The 17,120-nt window shown below is 39.6% G+C and overlaps 1 protein-coding gene across 1 annotated transcript in view; it reads right to left on the minus strand.

Annotated features, from left to right (window-relative positions):
• Positions 1-60: 60 nt before the first annotated feature.
• kcnt1a (potassium sodium-activated channel subfamily T member 1a) overlaps positions 61-17,120 on the minus strand; it is a 34,516-nt gene continuing 17,456 nt past the window's right edge. Inside the window, exons 14-31 of the mRNA XM_061061136.1 lie at positions 14,648-14,711; positions 14,362-14,470; positions 12,396-12,504; positions 11,249-11,398; positions 9,649-9,878; positions 9,327-9,543; positions 7,903-8,008; positions 7,590-7,762; positions 5,771-5,842; positions 5,250-5,384; positions 4,904-5,015; positions 4,611-4,712; positions 4,277-4,360; positions 4,056-4,184; positions 3,338-3,632; positions 3,175-3,237; positions 2,999-3,083; positions 61-1,814 (exon numbers count right to left, since the gene is read on the minus strand). Of these exons, the coding sequence (XP_060917119.1) occupies positions 1,697-1,814; positions 2,999-3,083; positions 3,175-3,237; positions 3,338-3,632; positions 4,056-4,184; positions 4,277-4,360; positions 4,611-4,712; positions 4,904-5,015; positions 5,250-5,384; positions 5,771-5,842; positions 7,590-7,762; positions 7,903-8,008; positions 9,327-9,543; positions 9,649-9,878; positions 11,249-11,398; positions 12,396-12,504; positions 14,362-14,470; positions 14,648-14,711 (2,353 nt within the window). The 3' untranslated portion in view covers positions 61-1,696. The remainder of the gene's footprint in view (positions 1,815-2,998; positions 3,084-3,174; positions 3,238-3,337; positions 3,633-4,055; positions 4,185-4,276; positions 4,361-4,610; positions 4,713-4,903; positions 5,016-5,249; positions 5,385-5,770; positions 5,843-7,589; positions 7,763-7,902; positions 8,009-9,326; positions 9,544-9,648; positions 9,879-11,248; positions 11,399-12,395; positions 12,505-14,361; positions 14,471-14,647; positions 14,712-17,120) is intronic.

The raw sequence follows: 17,120 nt of genomic DNA on the forward strand, positions 1-17,120 counted from the left end.
GGAGTTGTTTCTGGCCACCTAGTAGTTTGTTTTTGCTCTATTTTTGAGTTTCTTCTAACACCAAAGGGAAATGTACACGCTTAAGCTGCTTAATGCTCCACAATTTTACTAGCGAGTTGCTGACTAACGCTGTTTGGTGCCAAACAGGTAGTGGGTTTTAAGAGCTTTTTCACTGAACAAGTGCCCATTGCAGCCAAAAAAAATAACATTATGAAAAAATGTCAAGTAAATGAGACCGTGAAGTAGCGGGCTGAACAGCTAAACAATTAGCTGCAGCTCACTACAAATGTCAGGAAAGTCCAAAGAAGAATTTTTATCACAATGACATTTTATTGCCATAACTCCTCCTAGAGGTCAACAAATAGTCCTGCAAATAACCTCCAATAAAGACATTCATTTTTTTTTTATACTTACAGGGTTTAGCTACTGATTCAAAATGTGAGAAAGTTAGATTAAGAACTGCTGTTCCCCTTGTTTTGAGCCTTTTGAGCCAAGCTTTAGCCTCAAATTTACCTTACAGAAACAAGAGATATCACTGTCATTAAACAATCTCTACAAACTTCAGAAATATTCAACTTCCAGTCTCCTTTGAATTTCATATCCTAGACTTAAATCTTGACACATTACAAACTCGGTAAAGTTGCTCATTGCTGTTTCTCCTAATAAAGCACTTTAATGTGCAAATTTACAAAAATTGAACTCGGGTACAAATATCTTGAACATTTAAATATGTAAGAAGTCATAGAGACAAAGTCAAAAGTCCCTGTACAGGATGTAGCATTTTAGAAATACCAAACTGCGGCATGTGTAAATAAGTAAGCAAGTTATTTTACTGAGCAGCTGCAGAAAGTAAAACAATGTTTTCTGAATTATAATCGAGTACAAATAAAATAAATCCTTTATGGCTCACAATTGAGTAAAAGGCTTGACCTGTTTACAGGGTTGACCCAGGCTATTGTGCAAAACTGCAGAATAATACAGAAAACATACAAGTTACAATCACTCACTAATAAAATCTCTGCACCACTGGATATCTATTTCTATTAGTCAGCTACAAAAAAACAATTTGAAAGCTTTAAAGTAAAGTCTTTTTACCCATATTTTATGCAAGTCACATAGTGTTTAGGGTTATTTAAAAAGGGAAGTGTATCGCTAAGAAGAATGCAAGCTTTGTGTATTTGACTCCTGTTAAAAGTCAAGAAAAGATGTAGAAATCCAGTGCCAACAACTTCTGCATCCTTAAATACCTGATCACGATGTTCATCTTGCACTTTTCCAGAGGGATCCATCATCCACCACTAAAAGATGCTAAAGATAACATACAGCCACTGAGAAATTCATGAGGCTTAACCTCAGGATGGCCCTGTGATGATATTACTCATCTGTTTGGTGAATCAGACAAACTCGTACTAAGGTGTGTGATACACATGATTGAAATGGCGTCAGCTAGCTATAATTAATTCTTAACAAGCCTGTCTGAAAAAGCTTTCACAGACATGGATCAACTTTTCTTACTTACAGTCTGAGGCAAGAAAATGTCAATGACGACGCCAAAGGTCATCTACCAAACAGTAGGCACTCATAAATACAGCTGTAGACTGCAGAGCTGGAACATTGCTGCACAAATTGTCCTCTCTCAGACACCCCCCCCCCTCCCCGATTATGAAGGAGTGCACCAGTGAAGGTCAGGACAGTATCAGAGCGGAGTGTCCTCTTTGGTGTCCACGCTGGACTCGTGTCTTTCTTTCAGACTGCTGTGGTGGACCGGAGGCACCTCGGGGACATGAGCCAGAGGGTCAGAACGAATCAGGTATCTGAAGAGAAAAAGAGAAGGAGAAAGAGGGCAGATGAAGATTAACATGTGTTGACTCATGGGAACTCAGTCGTTTTCCTGAACGGATCCCGACTCACTGACATTTCCCCTGCAACAGTCAGAGTATGAACCAGGTCTAGTGTACAGACATTTTTAGTGTATACTTCATGTGTGTTTTTGTGATTAGAATTTAACTTGTAGCTTTTCTATCTTGATATTTCATAAAGATAATTCTAGGAGCAATTAACACAAATGAACAAGTACCTGTACTATCCTGTAACTGCAAATGCCTATAAACATCTATTCTTTTCAACCTTATTTATTAGGAATCCTGTACAGGAGACAGTCATGATGTTTGATACCTGTAGGCTCATTGTTGGTTAAATTATTGTGTTAAAATACATGTGGCTAAAAACTGAAAGGGCCTGTTCTTTTAATAAAGAATGATTACGTGTTTTTGGTATCAGAAAAAGTTTTGAAAATTGCGTTAACATCCAGTAGACATAACTTTAAATGTGGGGTCGTGTTTCTGGCCGCTCCCCATATGTTCCCTTAACCTCTGTTTTCTCCTCACATCTCCAAAATCAGGTTCTTTAGTTGCTATATTTTCCAACAAGAATTGCTAACTTTATTTTCTATGCGTTCTGGTTCTAGACAGGTAGCACACTGTGTCTTTTCATCTGTCTCCTTGGATGGGAAAAAGGTTGATGAGCAAACTTAAACAGTAACATTGCAGCCTGTAAAACCGATGTACTGAGAGGGATTTATTATTTATTTTTGTCCTTCACTTTTAAGTGATTTCTTTAAAATCTTCAGTGGAAAACTGTATTTGATTTTTTTCCCCTTAAACCTCGGTTGTCACTGGGATTAAACTCAGACAAATTTAACACATTTTCATTCATTCATTCATTAATCTGCAGGAACATTCAAAAACAAGACTTGAGAGGGTTGAGGCAAAAACAAGAGTGGGACAGGTTCACTGTGAAGAACACTTTGACCAGGCATGAAAACATTCATTTGACAGATCTGAAACAAGTCAGATTGACAAAAAGTTCTTCATCTAAAAACACACACACACACACACACACACACACACACACACACACACACACACACACACACACACTCTCACACACACACACGCACACACTGCAGCAGTATAAGCAATGAAGTAGTGATACTCACACAATGTCATTTAGCTCTAGTCTGGTGTCAGGAGCAGGGTTAATAAGGACGTAGGAGAGAGTGTTCTGGTGGTCATTCTGCTCATCTGGAACAAAATCATTATCTCAATTAGCTCACGTACATCTGCATGAACGTGACATTTCCGCTAGCCACAGAATTGCAACTTGAACACTTACCTTGTAGGTATCCCAGATTGACTCTGTTCATGACGTCACTGGCTGTCAGATTATTTAGGTCTTCTGTAAACAGAAACATTTGAACTCATTAGCAGTTAAAGACAAAGGCTGGAAAAGGTAAGGCTCTGAACATTTGGGTTTTCTAAGAGTCTACCCTCCTTACCGTATCCAGCAGTAGGGAGGCCCAGATGTCTCATACGGTTTCGGACCAGCTCAGAGAGCTCCTCCCTCTCAGAGCGTCGATACAGGTTGAGACGCTGCTGAGCGATTCTCTGAGCGTGGTCCCTGCTTGAGTCCCGACTCACTCCCTGCCACCTCACGCTTTTCTTACTCAGACGCCGCGCCCATTGCATGCTCTTCTTCCTCAGCAAGGGGTGATCCGATTGGTCATTGCTGCGAGACTCATCCCCCTTCTCCTTGGTGTCCTCGCAGTCGTCTACGCTGACTGAAACCTGCGACTAGGTGGAGGGAAAAAGCCAGTTACCACTTTGGGTCAGAAATGTCAGAGAAATAGAAGCAACACGTTTCAGGTGAGGTATATATATGCCCTGGAGAAGGAGGTCCCTGTTTAGTGCTAATAACCAAATGTTAGCATCCCAGTATGCTTAACTAAAACAAAGAACAAACATCAGCATATTAGCATACCACTGTTAGAAATGTAGCATGCTGATGTCATCATTTAGCTCAAACTACTTCTGGCTAACTAAAGAAACTACCGCTGTGCCGATGTAAAGATACATGCAGCTAGCATGGCTGTAAACTCTTCCAGTCAAAAACTATTGCAAATATTTATCATTCCAGATCCTGCATCAAACATGAGCGTATTAACCTTTTTTGTGACAACTATTGAAGATGAAAATACAGACGGTGCAAGATCTCACCTCTGAAGTGGAGAAAATGTGGGATTCGGTGCGATAGATCCCGATGGGAATTTCTGCACTGGAGGAGCAGAGTTTCTGGAAAAGTCTGCCATAAGTGCCAATCCACAGATCCTCCTCGGTTACTTTCATCTGCAACAGCACATTCAAAGTCATCCCATTACTTGGATCGAGTATGCTGCCGTGACAGATCATATCTTTGTATCGTTTCTGCCATCACTCACAGCACAGAGGAATCCTGATCCTGGAGTGGTGTCCAGCCCCAGCAGCAGCCGTGCAATAAGTATCATGTAGTCCTTGACAAAAGACTGACGTGGAATCAGAGAAAAACACGGTTATCACTTTGTTTCATATTGTAAAAAATCTGCAGACATAAAGAAACGTTTCATTCAACGTGTCTGTCGATGAACACAAGGGGGCACTTTTGCTTCATGGAAGGAATCCCACTTTTATTCCTTCAGGTGATTCTGTTTCTCTGTCGCTGTATGACACATTCATTTCCGTTACCTGGTATTTAAAAGAGACATCTGAGGTTTTAAGCTGTAGGTGTGTACCAACCTGATACAGCAGGGTGTCTAGCATGCTAATGCTGAAAACTCTGCCTGCTGCGAAGGGTAGGCGAAACATAAAAGCCAAGTTGGAGCCTTTATCACGTTCTTTCTGTGGGGGAGAGGCAGGTTAACAGCTTCTAAAGGTCTGTCACTTTTTTTTTTTTTTCTGACAGGATGTAAAACAGATTGAAATGGCAAACTTTGTAACTAAACATAAAAAAAAACGATAGGAAAGAATCTCCCCTTGTGCGATTCCTGTCCTCGATTTACTTGACTGTAAGCCCTCTTGTTATCTCTTACCTTCTCCAGCTTGGAGAGCGCCAGTGAATAGCAGTCCTTTGCTCTGAACTGCATAAACCTCATGTTGGATGGATGAGTAAGCTCTGTGATGATACTGAGACTGGGAAACAACCTGGAGTGAGAAAAACGTTAAATAAAAACAGGGTGATTATAGAAGAGAAAGTACATCAAGAATAGTCAGAGGATGAAATTAAATATGACTCTTATTTCTCTGACTAACTTTTAAAATCTTTTTACAAAACTGCTCTAATCGCAGCCTCTAATGCACAGCTTAATTACAGAATAAAGGGATGTTAAAATAAAATAAAAAAGTCCTGAATAAGTTATGATTATTATAATGAATTACCTGAACATTGTCTGCACATTCACAATCGTTTTGGCATCAGCCATGTAGTCCTCCTCGGCACTCATTGTACTCTCTTTATCCACAACAACCAAATTATCAGCGTAGATGATGCCACACTGCAGCAGGCTGTCCAGACTGAAACACACACAATACACTCAATGAGCAGAACACAAGACACTGATTTCCCTGGAACATGTCGAACATCCACTTCAATCAATCTTTATTTGTATAGCGTCAACCTTTAACAAGTGTTATCTCCAGACACTTTACAAAAGAGCAGGTAAAAAGACCTTACTCATAGTTATGTTAATACAGTACTTATTGCTATATTACAAAGACCAGACCTATCCATCATGACCACTTTAGCAAAGCAGCAAAAAGTTACAGTGGTAAGAAAAAAACTGACTTATTAAAAGGCAGAAATGTGAAGAGCAGTACAAACACTCCTTATTTAGTACATTTGAATGTGAGAATAAATGTCACATTTATTGAGATAATGATGAAGAGCATGCTGGTCTTACTTGTCTATGGCACCCGCCATGTAGTAGACCATAGGAAAACAGCAGATGGCCTCCAGAAAGTGATTATCTGGCCTACGGGAAACATGAAATATAAAGAGAAATTATATTCCCTTTTGTTTTGTGTTTTCTTTTTTTTACAGCAAAACAACAAATTCAAAAAAATGTTAGTAGGTTGAAAAAAAAAAATAGGGATGGAAATATATTCTTAAGTCGTGGACAAACATTACACTAAGTCACTTACGGAGACAAACTTAAAAAAAAGTTTTAAAAGTTACTTATGGGCTGTCAGATAGCCTAGTGGTTATGACGCATGCCCCATGTACAGAGGCTATAGTCCTCAACGCTGCGGCCGTGGGTTTAAACCCCGCCTTGGCCCTTTGCTGCATTTCACCCCCTACTTTCTCTTCCCCAAATGTCCTGTGTCTCTTCAGCTGTTCTTTATAATAAAGGCAAAAATTGCCCAAAAATATAGATATGTGCAGAAAAGTTTGCTCATCAGGACAAACGTCAGCTTAGTAGCACTTCTTTTGCTGTTTGGTAGGAAGGATACATATATCTAATGGACAATTTCAAACATGAGATTGAAAATGCGATTAATCGCGATGAACTACTGATATTTAGCTATCGTTATCAAAAATATAATCATTAGACAGCCCTATCAATAATGTGAAATATTCTTGAATCAGGTTGTTTAAAGCTTCAGTAAGAGGCTTTCGTGTTGTGTTGATGTTGGTCTTCCTTTGGACAAGCAGCACCTCTAGGTTTCTGCCTGTTGAGTGACCTTTTTGTAATATAACACAGAGTACAGTCTAGACATCCTGTTTTTGAAAGATAGGCTGAGGTGGCTTTAGTTATGACTCAATGCTATATAAATCAAAAGTGATTTATTGATTGAAAACCATCTCTCTGAATTTCCTGGTTATAAATTCACTTTGTCTGCTGCCACATGAGTTATCAATACATTTTTCACCCTAAAATTGGTGACAATATGTGATACAGAAATTCAATATCTGTGGTGCGCAATTTATTTGAACTTGTGCCCAAAAAACATGTCATTTGTGATGTACAGTAAATGTAAATGTGATATGGCTGATGGTTGCTGCTTGATGTGTCTAAAGAATGAAGGACGAGTCCATCTGGTGCTGAGCACATTCAGAGACATTGAGTTGCTTTATTACTGCTGTCCTCCACCCTCCCTGACAGAAAATTACTTTATGCATCTGCCCAGTCCTGCTGACTAGAGACCCAAGGCTGTCGTAAGTGCTTGAATTGCGTATCCAAGTGTGTGGGTGTTTGTATTTGTGTGTGTGCAACAGCGATAGGAAGGTAGAGAGAGAGAGAGAGAGAGAGAGAGAGAGAGAGAGAGAGCAGTACAGGCGGGAGAGAGAGTTGATTGTTTTGAACAGTTTCTATGGGAGTCCTGAGAGCTCACGTGTGGGGGCTGAAAAGGGACACATCAGGGCTGTCAATGGAAGCCTGCTCGGTTTGCTCTGCTCGAAATCATTTTCTTCATCTTTTTCCTCCCCTTGTAGCAATATATATCTTTCAGGTTCAAGGCGAACTAAGTTGCTATGGTTACTGTCTGGAGCTACAGAGTGAAGCCTTTTTATTTTCTTTGTTGCTCAAAACACACCGTCACCGTGAGCAGTAACCTAACATCGGGGACCGACAATGGATTTCCACCTCCGCAGCCTTGTCCTAAGTGCTCGGCTGACGTGAGCATTTAGCGTACTTCATGTTTCGCAGTGTGAAGTAGTGAAAGACTGAAGGGTGGAAAAAGGAACAATGTGTGTGTTTGTGTGTGTTACTGTGAACTCACGGGTTATCCAACAGCAAAACAATGGGGTTGAGTTCTTTCCGAGGTCTGTAATAAGCCCTGAGAGGCACAATGAAGTTATAGAGACCGTTTCCTGCAGTCTCAGCTGACACAATAATGAGCTTGTTCTTAAAACCGTAAGCTTTAGCATCTTCAAAACTGTTGTGCCGGCATCCCTGCAAAAAGGGAAGAAGAAAAACGCAGACAGGTATTTAAGGTTTGTTTTTAAGGAAGTGAAGGACAGAGACAGGAGAGAAGGACTGATGCAGGCAGTAAGTATTTGAGTGACTAAGTTGGAGGAACAGCAACTGCCCACCTGGTCCAGGCGTAGGCAGCAAAACGGGGCTTTTTCAGCCAACAGATGGCACAGGGTGGGCGAGCTCCCAATGTACGGAGAGTTAAGGGGATAACCTTTCACGTACCTGCCAACAAATCCAAAAAAGCATGAGTGACACATCTCATGGAAACATACTGTGGTCCAAAGATTTGTCAGGGTTTTCTTTTTGTGATTTCTAAGACAAAAAAAAAAAAGCCAGCGCTGCTTTTCAGTGTAAAACCATTTGATAATAATTCAAATTATGCAGCATTTTCCAAGTGATAAATGTTCGCTCGGAAATTTGCCACTTATGCTGAATAAGTTAAAAAAAAAAAATTGAATCTATTTGGATGTTATGCAAAACAAAAGAACCACTTTCTACATATTTGCCATGTTCAGCAATTCAAGCAACATAAAAGGCAAACATTCTGTCTTTCTAGGTAAAAGTAGTTGTATTTTCATGAAATACATTTAAAAAGTATTGAAAGTAAAAGAACACTACAATAAAAACATTAAATAGTATTGTGCAGTCTGCTGAGAATCAATCTATCAATTAACCACTTCACTACTTTTACAACAATGAATCTTATCGTATGAACTAATCATTTATTTTACTCTGAACTGAGGTGAAATTAAACTTTAATCTCTCTCCTTTAAAGGTAAAGTCAGCAGCATTGTCTATTGCAGCTTGTCACCACAACATTTACCACAACAACTGTGTCCCTCCTCCTGGGCTCATCACCACCAGATGTGCACACTCACTGCAGGACGTAGTGTGAACCTTTGCTGCACCTACATTGCAATCTACTCTGCACACTAGCACAACATAACCACCCAGTGTTTGGCACTTACCTGTTCAACGGACAGCAAGCATACTCAGATATTGCATGTGAGAGCTAAAATGAGCATTATGTGCTTGGCGTTTTGCGTCACTATGATAAAATGTTCTCTTCTTTGCCGCTATGTCAGCGTCCGTCATAGTCGTCCGTTTGAATCATATCCATACCTGAACTGTATCCACTCATAAACTGGCCTGCGCGCTATGATTGGCTGGGGGAAACACATCCACTCCCCGCCCAGAAACCTCCCATGTCAACCAAAACAAACCAAAGCATCAGAGAACAGGGTCTCTGCAGACACAGTCATCACCAAACATGTATGGAGGCCAACAAGTGATGATTAAGCAGCATTAGTTATGTATATTTTATCTTTTAGTGAAAAGCTACTGACTCTATCTTTAATGCCAGGAAACTAAAAATACAAAATGTCCTAAAAGTCATCTTAATGAATAACATTTGTACTTGATTTAGAAGTCAGGTAGCAATACAGTAGTAGCTCTGTGCCTATTTACTGTGCCTCCACGTGGTTAGTTTCTATTGTGTTGTATACTTCTTTATGTTTAAATCGAGAAACAGAAAGCCTACTCTGTGGACGAGTGTCCTTTCTCATCTGTGAACACCGAGTCATCTTCTGATTGGTCACTCAGGAGGTCACATGGCAGAATTAAGGAGGAGTCAGCTATCTCCTGCACTGGAGCGATACTCGGCCGGCGCCCTCCTGCCCCATTTACTGTAGGAGGGACTAGTTTACCAACTGAGGGGTCGGGTGGACTGGTATTCTGAAGATCGATGGCCACAGTGCCTGAAAATGGAGTTGAACTGAGTTTTAGATCACACATGAGAAAAAACAGAGTCTGAAAGTTCAACGATAAGAGGAGTTTAGTGATCTTTTTTCGTCCTCTCATACCCATGCTAGCGAGGATGCTGTGTACAGGAAGCTGCGACGGTCCTCCAAAGAGCCCCCCCACAGTTTGGCCCTTCCTCTCCTCCTGGTTGAAGATGAAGGCGGAGTTCTCCTCCTTGGTGATGTTGATGTAATAGCAGGTGTCAGAGGCAGCCATGATGTGGCGTGGGCCAGGATTCAGCAGAATGCTCTTGTTGTCCTCCCTCTTAATACCGATCAGACACACGCCGTACCTGCACCACAAACAACTGCTGTTAGAATTTAAATGAAGAGCTTTATCCGACAACAGTAAATCCCTTAAAACCCGGGATTAAATAGAGAAGAACCTGATGTTTAAAGACATTATAGGAATAATTTAGCAGTGTTCACATAGAGACAGCTAGCCCCAGTATGGAGAGCCAAAAGGGGGCCATCATTTGACTGTCTTTAATGCAGTACTTCTCAAAGTATGGGCCGACATTACAGGGGAGGGGCGCGTGTTCAACTGTCCCGACGCCTCTTTAAATCAAGACAAGTCAAAACCCAGAAGAAAAAAAAACAAGATCACATCTTCACTGCATGTGTCACAGAAATGAATCACATCCTGGATTATGTTTAAATTGTCATATTATTTACATGTGCATCAACAAACAAATACAGTTCTACTAAGTTATATGGCTACTAAACACAGGCTACTTGTATAAAGTGACAGCTTTAAAAAATCTACGCAGCTGGAACAGAAGTAATAACACTTCGACTCTCCTGTCCACATGTTTATAAAAGTATTCAAATGAATGCAGACATCATTGTGTGAACATGTGTCTGCTGGACATGAAAAGAGATTTTAAGAGACATTAATAGTTACAAAAAGAGTAGATCATAATTATAAAAGGGCAGAAAAGACACAAATGGATTCATACAAATTGATCAGAATGCAGAAGAAAATGTCTGATGCTTAAAATGTTTTTAGGGGAAACACCTGAAGGTGCCAACTATTAAACAGCAAAGAGAGTCTATTTCAAGTTTAAATGGCTTTCCTCCTCCATAGGGGGACACGGCAGAAAAAGTTTGAGAACCACTGTGGTAATGCACATTTCATTTAAAAAGTATTTTCCTACATTTTTTAAACCCAAGATATGCCAAAAACAGTACTCAGGCATGTTCCTGTACTGAGTCCTTCCTTCTATTTTGCATTGACAGTGAGTTCAAAGTTTCAATTACAAAGTGCTGACTGAACAAAACAGAAAGTATGAAAAGATAAGCAGCGTTTGTGCCAGCATCTAAAAAGTATATGATCATACTCCCTATAAAACACTGGACAATTAAGGCACTTTTGGCTTTCTGTACTAGGACAGTAAATCTCTTTCAAGCACATCTAAAGCTCAGTTATCAATATTTTGAATGCCCTCCAACATAAAAAAAAAAAAGAGAAAAGAAAAAAACACCATAAAAAGTAAAATGCCACAAATGAGTGAATTTGGGGTTTGTTGTTTTTTTTTCAGTCAGACAAAACATGAAATGTAAAAATGTGTAAAAAAATATGTAACAACTCCTGGAAAAGTTTTATTACATTTTCAACTTGTCAGCATCTGAAAGAGATGCTTTAGCTTACATGTCAACTCACTTCTTGTGAGCATGAAAGGAGGCGTATGTGAAGCTTTTGCCGTTATACTCTCCAAAGAACTTGCTGTCACACACTCGGATGTGGTAGACCTCGTTGCCAGAGCAACATCCATACTGCCTCTGCCACTGCTCCGGAGACTGTTGTCCTTCTCTGAATTCATTCAGGGGAAATACAAACATTTGACATATCAGTAAACGCATGCTCATTACCATGCTGTCAAAAAAAAACAAAAAAAAAACTCTGAGCAGTAAAAAAAAAAATCTTGCTTTTCAGCAAACCTCTGCATCCCCACTCCACTAATTCCCCCACATCCTCAGAGTCCTGTGTGATCTCCTGTGTTGTCAAACAAAGCTAACTACTTCATCCATCTTAATCAGTGGAACTTGCCCTTTCTAGAGTTTTCTGCTTATTACAATAATTGCTAAAGTGCTCAATGGGCATCAAGAGATGTAACAACCCTGAGGAAGACGTTCATATAGTTGATCTTGGTACCCATCAAATATATATCATATTTACACTCTCCATACTGCAGCCTGTTTAAAACAATTAAATCATTATTATGAAACTTCCTTGATGAGTAGCAGTTCTCTAGATTCTTCTTTTGCACCCTAAAATTCCCAAATGCAAACAAATCCCATCATAAACATACTCCCTTACCAAAGTCGGATAAATATGCTAAATATTCATTCAAATCTTTGTGGCCATTGAGAGTATTCTTCAAGCTAAAATACAGACAGTTTCCCTTTGTAAAGAGTTGAGACATTGATTGTCCCTTTATGCGGTTTCCCTGAGCCTTTGACTTCAGCTTTTAAAAGTGATCCTGTCACATGCTGTGGGAAATCATTTTCCACCACTGAGCTTTTCACACTGTTTGACAGAGGGCACATGCTAAAAAAAAAATCAAATCGATTTTTGCTCGTTTTTTTCTCTCTTCACTTCCTGCAGTTTCCCACAAAAACTAAGACTTTTGTCCTTGAGCTGGCTTATTCACCTCCCTGTGACAGTTCCATAAAAAAAAAATAAAAAAAACAAGTGTGAATGCACAGAAGCATAAATCAAAAATGTGATGAAGTTTGAACTTTAAAATCGCACCACAGAGAAATCAATAAGCCTTAGTTAGGCACCGTAGTTTTCAAAGAAGACTGACCGTCCGCGGGAGGTGTGTACAAGAAGAGTGACCAGGGTGGAGGTGGCAGGACACACACAGTTGAGAGCCAACATGGCGTACTTGAACTCCTCCTCGCACACAACGTGGTCTGTAAAGGAGTGAATGAGCTGATCAAAACGCCGTTGATGAGGATTCAGTAAAAGCCCCTAAACTGTGGAACAGCCTCCCTCATCCCATCAGGTCTGCACCCTCTGTTGACTCTTTTAAGTCCAGTCTCAAGACATTTTTTTTTACATTTTCGCATTTGAGTCCTCTGGTCCTGCATAGACCGTTTCTTTCAGGTTCCTTTGTTGCTTTCTTTATTTTTTATATATATTCTTTCTTTATATATCTATATATTTCTCTGTTTCCTGTGGATGTTGTGATCTCATGTTGTTTCTTTAATGTATTGTACAGCACTTTGGTCAGCTGTTGCTGTTTTTAAATGTGCTTTATAAATAAATGTGACTTGACTTGACTTGACTTATTATAGACTGGCTCTATCTAGAACTCAAAGATACAGCTACAAACACCTCTAGATTTAAAGTATAATTTAAAGAAACATCTCAGTTTAGCGGTGTGGTGTTAAGTGCCTCTGTTTAACTGTTTCTTTGAGACAGGTGCCTGCTTGTGTTAGGGAAAACTCAATATCGAAATGGCTCTTTCTCTTTGAACAGATCTAACAAATGATGGATAGAACATGGATTACACTGGATGGACACTAAAGCCACTGTGCCTTAAATAACCTTAACGATTCGGCCACTGGGCACCTTAGGGTCGCTTTTCTTGACCAAAAGTTTTTGTCACTTAGTTCTACACCGTCAGAGAAGAGTAGAAGCTTGTAGTCACTTGAGTCTGTGCGACCTCTGGGCTCCCTAAGAACACGTAAGACTGCTGTAATGTTACAGCCACGAGGCATTATAGGATGCACCAGAATTCTGACAGCAACTGGGCACCTTCAGGGCCAACACGTTTTTGACTGACTTGGCACTATTAACTTAGACTTAGAAGAAGAAGATTAGAAGATTAACCTTTATTGATCCCTGCAAGGGGAAATTTCAGTTTTTACACTCTGTAGTCATGCAACACACACATAGGCTGAAGTATACACACACATGCACACAAACAGGATCCTATGGACATGCACTAAGAGAGAGATGAGCTGATGGTGGGGAGGGGGTTTGGTGCCTTGCTCAAGGGCACCTTGGCAGTGCTCAGCTACCAGACCAACTTCCATGTTTGGTCTGCACCGGGACTTGAACCAGCAACCCTCTGGTTCCCAACCCAAGTCCCTACAGACTGAGCTACTGCCACCCCAGACTTAGACTTAGACTTTCTTTATTGTCGTTCAAACTTGTAAATTTTGTTGCATTTGGCTCGTTGTAGTGCAGAATAAAAAACAGCAGCAAGTATTTACATAGAAAAATAAGGTGCAGATATAAATAGATATAAAAAGAAAAGCTATGGGTAAAATTACTATACAGATAAATATATTGCACATTTGTGATGTATGTTATATTGTATTTTACAGTCCAGTGAGGTAGTCCTGTGTGGGGGTTTGAGGGGGAATGGAGGGATTATTATTTTTTAAGAGTCTTATGGCCTGTGGGAAGAAGCTGTTACAAGTGCCCTGTTTTGTTTTTCATCCAGTTGCTAACTTTTTTTCCCCCCTGGCCTAAAAAACAGATTTAGCTAATAGTGGACTGGAAAACCTAAAGAAGAAGCGGGAAGATGCTGTATGACCTTTCAGAGCTACGGAGAAATTAACAGCTAAACATGTTTACATTTAGGATTTATTTTCACAATTGAGCTCTCACATACAGTTTAAGATGTCACGTGATCCAATATTTATCTATATTTGATAGTTGCTTTACTGGAAAGATATCAGAGGTGTGTCCATTTTTATCCATCTAAATCTCAGCCAGAAAACAGATAAGCCTTTTGAAAACAGTTAAGAAAGTCTCACCTGCAAATTTTACGTGGAACTTGTTCTCAGGTTTGAGGATCTGAACATAAAGTGGGCAATTCGGAGCGAAGTCCTTCACTGCCCAGGCTCTTAGGATGGTCTGATGGTCCTGAGGGGAAACATTCAAAATAATACATGTATTCTCTATTTAATCTCCTCTAATTACTTGGTAATTGTCTGTATGAGTGACAGCATTAATGACTTAAGTTTTTTGTAAACAACAGAGTGACAACTCATAATCTCTGAAGAGTTACGGCAGTGAGTTTATTAACTGTTTTTATCTTACCGCTGCCATGCGATCCACTTCATTACGGCTGCTTAGAATAAAACAAGCTTCTGCGTCGTCCATTCTGCAGCAGGGAAACAAGTCAATAGATATAATAGATATAATATAGATATGATAGATAATAGAACTAAATCATATTTGAAAAGCAAAGGACCTTCTCAGAAGAAAAACTATTTAAACTGCGGTGACGCCTCATGTACGGGCAGGCACAAGCGGGCGGCCTAGGTTTGAATCCGACCTGTGGCTTTCCTACATGTCATTCCCCACTCTCTCTCTCTCTCTCTCTCTCTCGCTCCTTGATTTCCGACTCTATCCGTTGTCCTATCTCTACTATGAAGGCACAAAAAGCCCAAAAATGTACCTTAATTTAAAAAAAAAAAATAAGTTAAAAAAATAAAGGCCAATCAAACATCACATAAAATGACCTGTTCCCAGTCAAAGGAGACATAATCACTATCATTTCATTGAAATCTTTAGTTACACACTGCGTGCATATAGACCATCCCACAAAGATCAACTTCAAAATGCTCTGTACTGTACGTATATGTGCAGTGAGTGTTGAAATGTTTTTGCATATGATTAACACAGCCCAGGAGGGTGCAGGATGCAAAACAAGCGTGGGAGGACTTGATAAGGTACCAGATGCAGGATGTGAGCTCGACACACAGCAACTCTAATTGCTCCATCACAAAACTCACCAAACAGTGAAGTGAAAGAACTCATTTCAAGTTACACTTGGTTTCTCTTTGGATATCAGGTTTTTTATTTACTTTTGTTAAAACTGCTGGTCAGGACTAGTCTGTGTTTTTGACATGCTTTTTTTTATGTTGTAAATCATTGTAGAATGCATTTTTAAATCTATACATTTCTGGACTTAAAATAGACTTTTTTTAATTCAATGCCAAATTAAAGCCGGACAGACTCATATCCTGTGTTTATGATGAAGTTTCTGATGACATTGTCAGGTTAATAGACTAGACACTTTTTTTTTAAAACAGTGTGTACCTACACAAGTAACAGGTCAGCTACAATGTATGTGTAAGATAAATCCTGTTTAGCTTTCCTGCTTGGTCTCATCGCTGTGCTTTGAAACATGAAGGCTGCATAAATAAACTTTTCAAACTAATTGACAGCAAGTTTGTCAGACCTATCATCACGGTTACATTTTCCCTCTTAGTCTCAGTGATAACACTAACAATGAAATGCCTCAGAGGAAAGGGGTCCGTTTACCAGTTGAGTTTCAAAAGAAGCGGTGTCTTGAATGATTAATAACAGAGGTGTGCGACGATGAGGAAGCACAATAGCTCTGACAAGCCTATTTATTGAGGGAGGAATGAGAGAATATCTTAGTGACATTGGGGAATAGAAGGACAATAGAGATTCATATCCTACTGATGGTTTAAAGCAATTATTTATTCATGTAAAATATCAAATCTAAGAATCCATTATAGTCGATTTGATATGAGACAAAGCTCTGCAGCTTGATAAGAAAGGGACAAGTTACAAGCAAAGACTGACGAAAATCAAAGGAATCCATGAAGCCCTCTCAATATAACATCACACCCACCACATAAATGATCCAAACACTGTACTGGCCAATCACTAAGATCTACTACTAATCATTTTCTCAGTAGTCCCACTGGTAATCAAAATATATCAAAATTAGCTGATTCGTTTTACCATGAAGTACGGCAATTATAGCAATTACACAAATCAGTGTGTTTTATTTTTTTTTAGAACAGCTGGATTTCGGGGATTGAAAATAGCTCATCAAAAACAAATCTGAAAGTTGATTTTAAAGGTCATGTATTATACTCCTTTCCAACAAAGTTAAATAAGTCTCAGAGCTCCTCAAAACATGTTTCCTGCCAAAAAAATCCACTCCGATCCTGTATTTGATCATGCCTATAAACCGTTATATTTCAGCCACGCTCAGAACAGGATCTATCTGTGTCTATAGCTTAAAATCTAACTGATCTGCACACATTTTCTGGAATGTGGAGCAGGCAAAAGATGGAGAGGATGGACTTATCTCGTAATTTGGGGGTTTGTAGACAGACTAGAGCAAGCACAACCGTGCTTCAGGACGGTATGAGGCAATTGGGCACAGTGTGAGTGTACCCTAAAATACTTGTATTTATGTTTGGAGAAGTTTATATACTTGTACTGTGCCAGATTGAATTGCAAAGAAATCTACTCGCAAAATGTTGCAAAACAGCCCTAGTAGTTCATTTAGGATTTTGGGGCCAACATAACATAACAACATTATGAATGCAAACACAGGACGACTCAGACAACTACTATTGCACTTTGAACAATTTTAGCCAGATGTTTCAAAACATCCCACCTTGACTACGTAATCCTATGTTTAGCCTACCATTACTGCCTGAGAATTCAAAACGACTAATGGTGCACATATTGACAGTTTTGAAGTCAAGTTGACAGACCTCTCAGTGGATACGTGTTTTAATGA

The sequence above is a fragment of the Labrus mixtus genome, chromosome 17 (genome assembly GCF_963584025.1).
Source record: "Labrus mixtus chromosome 17, fLabMix1.1, whole genome shotgun sequence".
NCBI classification, from domain to species: Eukaryota; Metazoa; Chordata; class Actinopteri; order Labriformes; family Labridae; genus Labrus; species Labrus mixtus.